The sequence below is a fragment of the Bufo gargarizans genome, chromosome 3, assembly GCF_014858855.1.
Source record: "Bufo gargarizans isolate SCDJY-AF-19 chromosome 3, ASM1485885v1, whole genome shotgun sequence".
Lineage (NCBI taxonomy): Eukaryota > Metazoa > Chordata > Amphibia > Anura > Bufonidae > Bufo > Bufo gargarizans.
This window is the reverse complement of record NC_058082.1, coordinates 43,560,355-43,572,679: the sequence shown is the minus strand read 5'-3', so window position 1 is coordinate 43,572,679 and position 12,325 is coordinate 43,560,355. Positions and strand designations below refer to the sequence as shown.

The following is a 12,325-nucleotide window of genomic DNA, read 5'->3' as shown; positions in this document are numbered from 1 at the left end:
GCAAGAAATAACTGTCATATTTATGTCCTGTGCAGATTCCCAGGGGTCGTGCCAACCACTACCCTAGACCTAATCTTTCAGCCAGGCTGCAGAATTGCCCTGCTAGAAGACTATGGAGAATGTGTGGCTTGGTACCGGCTATGGGAGCAGATTGGGCACCTTGATTTTCCGCTTTCTCCTGGAATTCCACTTTACATGTTTAAATAGTATAACATTATAATAATAATTTTACTTCCTCGCAGAGTTTCATCCTGTGGCTCCTTGCGCGTCATTCTCCTTTCTTCTTCTAGGTGATGGAGAATCTATTTAAAGACACAACCACAACGTTACTGTCCAATTGCCCTGACGAGATGAACTTTTTCTTTAAACATGTATCGCCGGGACAGCAGGTGGGTGCGGGAGGACCTGGCATGTCTGTACATTGTCTCTATAGCCCATTGATTTGTCTGGACACCATGTAATACTTCATTTCGCCTGTGGTGGTGCTGTAGGGAAGTTGCTGTCAGCTTCCCACACAGATTACAGTTGATCACTAGGGATCCCAGGAGATGGAAACCTGGTCATCAGCTCAGGTTTCAGAGACCAGTCAGGGGCAGCACGTGACTCCCGGGAGTCGATTTCTCCAAATGAGTATATGGTGCAAGGAATTATATACAAGCACAGACGTCCCAAGCATGCTGGAGTAAAAAGCGGCATGTTCATTAGGAGCCACATATGTGTCGCCATATATTTTTTATGTGTCAGTCGCTGGAGCTGCGTGTATTTCTTTTTTTTAGTCCCCCCTTAGGGATCTTGATCCTGCAATCACTTGTACGATTCACTGCGGTACTTCTGTATTGCAGCGTATTGTGCTTTTACCGCTATCCAATTATACCGTGCCTCTGGTACGAAGCTGGCCCCCTGCAATAGCGCCAGTGGAGGGGGGTCAGAATTGGAGGAGAGAGAACCCCCCTCCCTCTCTCTCTCTCTATCCCATGATCAATGTCATCGGAGGAACTAAACTGCCAGGATCAGAGTTATTTCCGATCCAGGTCGCTGCAGACGGGTATCCTCTGTATAAGACAACCATATATGGAGCAGGCTCAGCTGCTGAGCCCCCGACATGTCCCTGGACACATGTACCACGATGTCACTGAAGGGTTAAAGTCGTTCACGTCTCGGCTGCCGGCAGCACCGTTTTCTTAGTAATGGTTATGTTTGCTTTGTCGTCTAACCTGTCAAACCTGTCCGTTAAGCGGCATCGGCTGACGACACATCAAGAAGCAGTCACCAGCTCACCACCTAGACCTGCTGCTGGAGCGCCTCTTCCTGAACCGCTGCGTGGCATGATGCCCCCAAATGCTGTACTTAATAGTATCATCACTATAATTACCCCATATGCCAGCCACAGCTGCTCACAAATATGTCAGCCACGGATGCCCCCCAAATAATATGCCAACCTCAGATGCCCTCAAAATTATATGCTAGTCATAGATGCCCACACAAATGCCCCCAAGATACTATGGTAGCCACAGATACCCCCAAAATAATAAAAGTTGTACTCCCTACGATCCCCCAACAAGCGCTGCTATTGAGTCCCTACACAGCTGGCATCCTGATGACGACATCGTAGCCTGCGCCTCTACTCGGTCCCGGTACTGTACGCCACAGGTTTAAAGCACCCACGAGATGGAGAGTGGCAAGGCAGCCTGTCTCTCTGTGCCCTACCACAGAGGTCATCTGTACGGCTGTCCTGTGGACACTGATACAGTCGAGAGTGGTGTTTACCAGGGAATCGCCATCTGTCCCTTGGTGGGCGCCACCATGTGAGTGTGCCCTGTGACCATCACCCCTCCTCCCCCTGCTAGCTACACCCCCACTGGGACCCGCACCTATCTCATAAAGGCAGCCGACAAAGTCCACATGCGCGGCTACACTCCATTCTTTTCTGTGGGGCCGCCGAAAATAGCTAAGCGCTGGCTCGGCTATTTCCATCGGCCTCATAGAAATGAATGGGAGCGGTGGCCGCTCAAGCGTGGTGCACCCCTATTAACTTCTATGGGGAGAGCGATTGGCGGTGACCGGACCCGGGGAAATTCGTTGTCCTCTAGCCACCACTTTCTCCGCTCCATTCCCAGCTATGGGACCCACATCTATCGGACAATGGGGACATATCCTAGCAATATGCCTCCATTGTCTCAGTGGGAATATTTTAATACCCTTTAGTGATAGAATTGTGCAGAGGGACGCAATATTCATTGGGGCAGATATAGCAACGGTTTTGTACCGCTTTTCTGGCATAAAAAAAAGGCGCAAATTATGGAGCAAGCCAAACGTGCGCCATAATTTGTGACTTTTAACTTCTAAAGTGTCAGTAAAAGAGGGTGAGGCTTAGCGGGAGGGACACGGCCTCTCACTGCCGCTGGATTTGCTGCTGTAAATGGTAGTTCAAATCTGCTCCGTCTTCATTTTCGGACACGTCTTTGACTAATTTGATTACTTTTTCTCCTTTCTTCACAAGGGCCGGCTGGAGAGAATGACAAAGAACAAGTTTATTGTGTAAGTAAGACTTCAATAAGTTTCATCCTTGCCTTCCAGTACCTATTGGGTTAGAAAGAGCCAGCTGCAAATGTATATGGGCCCTTGGATGGGGCCCTTGTGATACACCGCCTCAGCTTGACACATGGGGAACTCATTTGTTGCCCGTAGCAGCCAATCAGAGCTCAGCTTTCATTTCTCAAGACAGATCTAGTGCAATAAAAGCTGCGCTGTGATTGGTTGTTATGGGCAAGAAAGACATTTTCTCCTCATGGAGAGATCACACGGGGCCCCCAGGCCCTTCAATGTGCCCAGACTTATCCACCGTTACTGGCCCTGGTATGGACTACATAAATTTGGAAAACTAATGCTAGAGTCAGCTTAGACCAGGGATACCCAACCTGCGGCCCTCCAGCTGTTGCAAGACTACAACTCCCAATATGCTCTGCTATCTGTAGGCTGTCTGGGAATGCTGGGAGTTGTAGTTTTCTCACTCGTATCATGGGGGGGGGGGCAGGACCGTGGGTATAGCTGCTGCTGCCGCCGCTAGTAGGCGACACTAGACTAAAAAGTGTTAGCTCCTCCCTCCGGCTATATCCCCGCCACCCTGGAGAGAGCATATCAGTTTTTAGCTTAGTGTCGTAGGAAGCAGACCTCCCTGCTCTGCAGGGTCAGTTCTGCTATTATTATTTTTTTGTTTATTTCGTTTCTTTTACTGGATGTGGGAACAGGGCCGCCAGGCCTCCCTGTTCTCCCGGGGACCATGGCCTGGGTCGGCTTACCTCCCAGTCCAGCTTCCCCAAGAAGAAAAAGAGGACCAGACCAGCCTCGCTCCCCTGCTTCCCGCCAGCCAAGGGGTCACCTGGATTCGGCCCTCCCTCCTTGCCAGCTTCCTGCCACTTCGGTGCCAGCAGCTGAAGAGGTGACCCTGCTGGACCCATCGAGGGAGGGTTAACAAAAGAGGAGGAAGATGGGGTGAGTAGGCCGGATTGGGTATTACCCCCTCTATTCCCCACTGCCCGCTCCCCTCCTTCCCTTTTTCCCTCCCTGGGGCCCAAATGTTCTCTCCTCGGACAAGCTTTTTTGCATGCGAGTGTTGGGAACGATGGTCTCTTCCTTCGAGGCACTTCCGTTCCTGCAATTTCACACTGGTCCTCTCCAGCAGGCGATCTTGTCATCCTGGGACAAGACACCAAGTTCCTTGGACCATACCATCGCCCTTCATCCGCAGGTGCAGTCAGGTGGTGGCTCTTGTCTCCGGCAAATCCTTTCTCCCAGTCTCATGGTCAGTCATCACCACCGATGACAGCCTTCTCAGATGGGACGGAATCCTCCCACCTCGGACCGTTCAAGGCAAATGGTCTCTGTTGAAATCCAGACTGCCCATCAACGTCCTGGAACTTCAGGCCATCCATCTGTCTCTGCTTCATTAGACTCCTCTCCTGGAAGGACTGCCGGTCCAGATCCAGTCAGACAATGCCACAGCGGTGGCGTACATCAACCACCAGGGGGGAACCCGCAGTCAGACGGTGATGGCGGAGTCTGACAAAATTCTAAAGTGGGCGGAGGAACATGAACCAGCGCTATCGGCAGTCTACATTCCAGGATTTGAGAATTGTATGGCGGACTTCCCCAGCCGCAAGACCGTGGACCCGGGCGAGTGTTCTCTGCACCCAGAGGTGTTCGACTCCATCTGTCACCGTTGGGGCCATCCAGACGTGGATCTGATGGCATCCAGGATCAACCACAAGCTTCCCACCTTCATTTCGTGGACAAGAGATCCCTGGGCATGCGCAGTAGACGCACTGGTGGCCCATGGGACCGCTTTTCCCTCTTGTACGTCTTCCCCCCTCTCCCTCTCCTACCCCGGGTCCTTCGCAGGATCAAGAGGGAGGGAATCCAGACGATTCTCACCGCCCTAGATTGGCCACGCCGAGCCTGGTACACCGATCTCATCCTTCTCCTAGGAGTTGCTCCGTGGCCGCTTCCGCTCAAGGACGACCATCTCTTTCTGGGACCCATCTTCCACCAGCATTTGCAATTGCTACGTTTGACAGCGTGACTATTGAAACCACCATTCTCGGGCGGGGTTTCTCCGATGGAGTCGTTCGCCCCATGATTAAGGCCAGGAAGCCAACGTCGTCCAAGATATATCACAGGACTTGGAAGTCTTTCCTGCGCTTCTGTCTGGACCGTCGCCTCCCTCCGCTCCCTTTCTCCCTTCCCACAATCCTCTCCTTTTTGCAAATGGGACTGGATTTGGGTCTTGGCCTTAGTTACCTAAAGGGGCAGGTGTCAGCGCTTGTGATCTTTTTCCAGCGAACTCTGGCGCAAAAGGCCCCGGTTAAGACCTTTCTCCAAGGGATGGCTCATACTGTCCCTCCTTATCGCCCCCCTTTACCCTCTTGGGATTTGAACCTTGTGCTTGGTTCTCTCCAGTCAGCTCCCTTCGAGCCTCTGAACACGGTTTCTCTCCGCCTTCTTTCCTGGAAAGTGGCCTTTCTGGTGGCGGTCACCTCCATCCGGCGCGTGTCGGAATTGGCGGCGCTCTCCTGTAGGGAGCCCTTTTTTATTCTGCTCCAAGATAAGGTGGTGCTTCACCCTGTGCCTTCCTTTCTTCCGAAGGTAGTCTCTGCCTTCCATGTCAACGAGGACATCGTTCTCCCCTCATTTTGCCCCTTGCCTTCACATCATAGGGAACGGTCCACCAGCTGGACGTGGTTCGTGCCTTGCAGATTTATTAATCCGCTTTAGAGTCGTTCCGGCGTACTGTTCGTTATTCTTGAAGGACTTTGCAAGGGTTTGGCAGCCTCCAAAGGAACGATTGCCAGGTGGATCCATTTGGCCATTGCCGAGGCGTATCACTCTCGGGGCAAGGCTCCGCCCCTCCGTATCACGGCTCACTCGACCAGGGCGATGGGCGCTTCTTGGTCCCCTTTCCACCAGGCTTCCCCTTTACAGTTGTGTCAAGCGGCAACCTGGTCTTCCTTGCACACGTTCACCAAGTTCTACCAGGTGCAAACCTTTGCAGATGCCGCTCTGGGCCGCAGGGGTCTTAGACTCCTGCAGCTGTGACTTCCATGGGCGTGTGATTTCTCCCTCCCTGTGGACTGCTTTGGGACGTCCCACGGTCCTGTGTCCCCTAATGAAATCGAGATTTTTGTGAACTCGCCTGTAAAATCTCTTTCTCGCTGAGTTCATTGGGGGACACAGCTCCCACCCGTTGTTTTTGTTTCTAATTTTGCCGCAGGTGACAGCAGTTGATTCTGGCAGTTGAACTGGTAGGGTCCTCAGTTTTGGGTTCGGACCCATTGGTTATTGTTATCTTATTTCATTTCTGATTTCTTTTCTTTCTACTGCTTGTGCACAAACTGATATGCTCTCTCTTAAGGCTGGTGGGTATATAACCGGCGAAGGAGCTAACACTTTTTAGCCTAGTGTCGACTCCTAGCAGCAGCAGCAGCAGCTATACCCACGGTCCTGTGTCCCCCAATGAACTCAGCGAGAAAGAGATTTTACAGGTGACTTCACAAAAATCTTGTTTTGCAACAGCTTGAGGGCCGCAGGTTGGGCATTCCTGTCTTAGACCATACTGTACTCTTCAGTATGGACACCCCGGGGTGTGAACGGAGCAGAAGGCATAGATCAGTCCATGTAGTCCTAGTAGTTATAATAGTTGGCCATCCCAACGCTGGCAGGCCACCACACAACATCAGTGGTGGTGCGCCATTGTTCTCATAATATTCACGCTTCCTAATGTCATTCCTGATGAAACACCTGGCTTAATCTTAAGTGTCGAAACGCGTCGGATTAGCAGTAGGGAATTAGTTTTCTGAGATAGATAGTATCTCGGTCTCTATTAGGCTACTTTCACACTAGCGTTCGGGGCTCCGCTTGTGAGTTCCGTTTAAAGGCTCTCACAAGCGGCCCCGAACGCATCCGTCCAGCCCTAATGCATTCTGAGTGGATGCGGATCCGTTCAGACTGCATCAGTCTGGCACCGTTTGGCCTCCTCTCCGCTCAGCAGGCGGACACCTGAACGCTGCTTGCAGCGTTCGGGTGTCCGCCTGGCCGTGCGGAGGCAAACGGATCCGTCCAGACTTACAATGGAAGTCAATGGGGACGGATCCGTTTGAAGGTGACACAATATGGTGCAATTTTCAAACGGATCCGTCCCCCATTGACTTTCAATGTAAAGTCTGGACGGATCCGTCTGCGGCTACTTTCACACTTAGAATTTATTTTACAATATAATGCAGACGGATCCGTTCTGAACGCAAGTGTGAAAGTAGCCTTAGTGATAGGAGATAGAGGGGATTCTTTATTTATTTATTTTTTTCGTTTAATGCTTTATTTATAGCAATATAAAACAATTACATATTCAATCAGTAGTTTAATTAATACATTTCTCCCGATTCCCACACAATCCCCCCTATCCCCAACCACCCACCCTAGCGATGCGTCTCATTATCTCCCAAAAAAAAAAACCGTAAAGTGGAAGAAGGATGGAAGTTGGTATGTAGAACCTACCAGTCTCCCCATATTCTGGACCATTTTTCTTCAGAGTTCCTTTGTTTATATAAAATATTCTCATAATGCTTGACCATATTTACTAAATGTAACCAGTCCTTAATTTTTGGAGTATTTTGAGAAAGCCAAGCTCGGGTAATAAGGAGTCTGGCTAAGAACATAATCTTAACCAAAATAATTTTCCGGTACTTATGGCAGTTTAGCTTGGAGAAATCACTTAGTATCCAAAAGTCAGAGGGGTCACGATCTTCAATTTAAAAAAAATATGTTTTTAAATCAGGACACCACCAGAAAATGTGCAAAAAATCTGCCCCCCTGTGAATCACACCGGGGGCAATTCTCGTAAACCACGTTTTTTGAGCCAAGTAGGAGTGATATAGACTATGTGTATAATATTAAATTGTATCAATATATGATTAAAATTGTGCGAAACGAATATTAAGTGAGTACCTATATTACCCCACCCCTGTGACATAATCATTGGGCAATCAGCTTCCCAAGCTCTCTGGCCCGGTGATCCAGTCTTGTAAAAAAAAGTGCATTAATTAATAATTTATATAATTGGGAAATTTTACCCTTATAACCATTACTAATCCAAACAAATCATTTAAAAGTGAAGAAGTGTCTATCTCCAGCAGTGAAACCTCTCTTACACTTGAGAGCGCTGAAAGTATCGGAAGCAGCTTAGATTATCTAAATTCCCCAATAGTGCCATACTCGAGAGGGACAGTGCCTCTCCGTCCATAAATACATAATATTAGATTTTTGCCAAGTAGTTTATCAACCTCCTGTAAAAAAAAAAAGTGTGCCAAAGTGGAGGGCACTGAAAAGAGATAGAGGGGATTCTTGATATTGTACTAGAGCTGTACTCCATGCAGCCCACAACATGGCGGCTGGGTGGAGCGGGTGGCTGGCTAGCACTCGTTTAATAGCTGCACTGTCAGCCACATATAGCTACTCCATGTGGCGTAATACTTTTACCTGATTATTGTATATGGCGCTTTTAAAGTACTATTAAAAGTTATGTTTTAACGCTGTTCCCTCAGCTACGAATATATTGCAGCTTCTACCTCTTCACCTGCATTTAGTGAGCCCTAGTTATAATACTCCCCAAGTTGTGCCCCAATATAGATATTAGCGCCCAGTTGTGCCCCCATACATATATAATCGCTCCCAGTTGTGCCCCCATATTTAAAATGGCTGAAATGCCGTAAGCCATTCCAGCCAACTTTTGCCTTGTTTGTGGCCGGCATAACACCACCTTTTGGTTGGCCTACTTTCAGCCAGTATGTAAGAACATCTAGAACTCATGCCCCTTATCCTGCCAATAGAGAAATAGAAACTCCCGCAATGTGGATGCAAAGTCTTTATTGGAAAATGCGGCTGTACAAGTGTGACGTTTCGGCCACGCAGGGCCTTTATCAAGCTACAGCGAAACAAAAATAACATAAACCAAAAGGTAAGTTCATATGACGAGCACCATGATTAGTGGTGTATAAAAGCCATGTGTAGCAAGCGACGTGAGAAGAATTAAACAGATCTATATCTGGTGTCTGTTTAGTGGTTTGGATCCAGAGTCCGGTGACCCAGCGGCATAGAAGGGCTATATATCACCTATAGCTTATATGGATTTTACACCTACACTTATGTTTGTCCTAACATCATCCATATGATCGTTACTGTTGCCTGTTATGTACCTCCATTTATTCTGTATTAGATTAAGGATAGTTATCCTCTGGTAAACGTTGCTGCTCATTTATAATCTAGTAATGGAATATATTTTACAATACTTATGCGTCCTGTTCCTTATCACCTTGATAGATATATAGCCCTTCCATGCCGCCCGGTCACTGGACTCTGGATCCAAACCACTAAACAGACACCAGCTATAGATCTGTTTAATCTTCTCACGTCGCTTGCTACACATGGCTTTTATACACCACTAATCATGGTGCTCGTCATATGAACTTACCTTTTGGTTTATGTTATTTTTGTTTCGCTGTAACTTGATAAAGGCCCTGCGTGGCCGAAACGTCACACTTGTACAGCCGCATTTTGCAATAAAGACTCAATACTTTGCATCCACATTGCGGGAGTTTCTATTTTTCTATATGCCTGGGGTGGGAACCAGACTCCCAGCACAAGAAAGCACAGTGCCACGAGGTTCTCTTCTATATCCTTATCCTGCCAAGCCATGAACCCCTCCCCCATACAACGAATTGCAAAAAGTGTCTAGAACACGTAATAAATGCGGTACAAATCATGTACAACAAGTTTTCGGTGCATATTGACGTGATTACTAAAGCTGACTAAATCTCCCCAGTATGCAGTGAATTTGCAAATTTGGAGATTTTGTTGCCAATCAGATTACTCCACCATTTAGTCTAGGGCTGCACCGGCGACATTTGTCGCTGAAAAGTCGCGCCACATTCTTTATAATGATAGTTAAAAAATCCATCCAAGTCGCAAAAAATCCATCCAAGTTGGAGTGTGACACCATTGACTGTCCTTACAAAAAATGTTGCACGACATTGGTGTGACATGAATGTCGTGCTACACATTTCGCAGTATGGTCGTTCCCTTAGATGCCTTAAAGGGGTCGTCCATGCTGCGCAGCCTGCCGTACATTGTACATGTGATCATCCTATCCTGGGGTTAGAACCAGCAGCGCGTGCGTGAGTCTGAATCTCTCACCAGCCAGAAAGTCAGGCTCACACGTGCGCAGTGGGATCTAACCCCAGGCTAGGATCACTTGTGCAGTGTAAGGCTACGTTCACACTAGCGTTAATATTTTCCGGTATTGAGATCCATCATAGGGTCTCAATACTGGACAAAAACGCTTCAGTTTTGTCCCCGTTCATTGTCAATGGGGACAAAATGTAACTGAACAGAATGAAGTGCTCCAAAATACATTCCGTTCTGTTCTCATACCGGAGAGAAAACCACAGCATGCTGCGATTTGCTTTCCGTCCTGGGATGCGGAGCAAGACGGATCCGTCAAGACCCACAATGCAAGTCAATGGGGACACGATAGAAAACGGATCCGTCCTCCATTGACTTTCAATTGAGTTCATGACCGATCCGTCTTGGCTATGTTAAAAATAATACAACCGGATCCGTTCTGAACGGATGCAGACGGTTGTATTATCAGTAACGGAAGCGTTTTTGCTGAACCCTGCTGGATCCAGTAAAAACGCTAGTGTGAAAGTAGCCTTAGGCTGCCACAAGGGATCGCGGCACAACTCGGAAATCCCTAACGACCAGACGCTTTTTTCTGATTTTAAACACCTGGTGATTTTCATTGCCATATTCTTTCCATTTTCTAATAAGGGATGGAGCGGTGCTCCGGGGGATCTTTAGTCTTTGGGACTTTCTTTCAGAACCCATCCTGATCCGTACTTCTGCACAGCTTTGTCTCTGATCTGTTTGGAGGCTCCTTGGCCTTCATGCTGCTTGATTAGTAGTGTTGTAGACTCGGCGGCCTATCACATCATGTGGCACATCTTGTGGCACTTTAATGGCATCTTATTTAACTAATTATGTGACTTTGGAAGTTAATTGGTTGACAAGAAGACCTTGTTTAGGAGTTTCATAGCAAAAGGGGGGTGAATACATATGCACTCACATCTTTTTTTTCATTCCCCTGTAACACGCTGGACTGCTTTGTCAGATCCACTAGATTAATTCCGGGTTTCAACTATGGCTACTTTCACACTGGCGTTTTGGCTTTCCGTTTGTGAGATCCGTTCGGGGGCTTTCACAAGCGGTCCAAAACGGATCAGTTTTGCCCTAATGCATTCTGAATGGAAAAGGATCATCTCAGTTTGCATCAGTTTGCCTCCGATCAGCTCTGAAGTCGGACACCAAAACGTTGCCTGCAGTGTTTTGCTGTCCGCTTGACAAAACTGAGCCAAACGGATCCGTCCTGACACACAATGTAAGTCAATGGGGACGGATCCGTTTTCTCTGACGCAATCTGGCACCATAGAAAACGGATCCGTCCTCCATTGACTTTCAATAGTGTTTATGACGGATCCGTTTTGGCTATGTTACAGATAATACAAACGGATCCGTTCATGACGGATGCATGCAGTTGTATTATTGTAACGGATCCGTTTTTGCAGATCCATGACGGATCCGCCCAAAACGCTAGTGTGAAAGTAGCCTAAACAAAGAGACCACAGGTAGGGGTGAATACTTTCACAAGGCGCTGTAGACACTGGGACAAGCTCACGTCCTCTCACTACAGCCCCCCCCTCCGCCGGTGATGACGACAGTCAGGGAAGCACATTCAGTCCCTGACAGTAATTGAGGTGCAGTTCAGACAGTAATTAGGCAGAGCTGGACTGACCTAAATCCCCTAATTGTCAACCAGGAAAGTGCGGCCAGTTAAGTGAAAAACACAGAGGAAGAGGGGCGCAGACTTCTCAGAATATCACTTCTGTGGAGAAGACGTCCCGTGTAATTACCCTCAATGGACGGCTGATTTCTTACAGACTGTTCTTTCTCTCTTCCCAGGATGTCTTATACCGAAGCCCTAGAAATTCTCAAGAAAGCGGCGACTTCATTTCAGCACAAAACCGAGGTGGGAGATAGGTCTGAAAATTATTTCTCTCGGTTTTGAAATCACGTAAGGGGGCCACGTTTTCTTAAGCAAGAGCCCATAGGACCGTCTGGGTGTGTTACGTAAGACATGGCGTGCAGAAGTGAAACTGACAGTGCCTTGGAGTAAGCGGGATCAGGGAAAGTGTCCTCTTCTGTCTGTTTCTGCGAAAGCTGGGTGACAATCGACATGGCCATTACTTTGGTTTTAGCCTTGCAGGAACGGGTGGGAGCAGTAACTGCAGCTAATTCGGATGTCATTTAGCTTCCTCTGTTACAGATGTCACCGGTCATCAATATCAGATCGGCCGGGGTCCCATTCACTTCAATAGGATGGCTCCTTCCTGTTTAAGGTGAAATACTACAGATCCATCCCATAGAAGTGAATGAGACTGCTGAGCTGTAATTACACCGTTTACCACTGCAGCGGCGACAGCGAGCAGGTAAACAGTGAAGAAAAGGTATCGCTCGTAAGAGCGCTGCCCTCTCTTCAAACAGCTGATCTGTGGGGGGTGCTGGGTGTCAGACCCCTGCCGTTGTGATATTGATGACCTATTCTGAGGAATGAATATAAAAAAAGCAGACGGCTCTTTTAATATTCCTGGTGGTCTAAAGCAGTGAAGAGTTTAATGTCAGTCTCCATGGTGGTCTAGGGAATTGAAGCAGTTAATGTTGG

General features: G+C 48.0%; 1 protein-coding gene across 2 annotated transcripts in view; it reads left to right on the top strand.

Moving 5' to 3' along the window:
- The window catches only part of NARS2 (asparaginyl-tRNA synthetase 2, mitochondrial), a 47,705-nt gene that overhangs the window by 12,160 nt on the left and 23,220 nt on the right, over nucleotides 1–12,325 (top strand). For both annotated transcript variants that reach the window (XM_044285354.1, XM_044285353.1), the window contains exons 9-11: nucleotides 291–389; nucleotides 2,501–2,538; nucleotides 11,566–11,632. In XM_044285354.1, coding sequence (XP_044141289.1) covers nucleotides 291–389; nucleotides 2,501–2,538; nucleotides 11,566–11,632 — 204 coding nt within the window. The remainder of the gene's footprint in view (nucleotides 1–290; nucleotides 390–2,500; nucleotides 2,539–11,565; nucleotides 11,633–12,325) is intronic.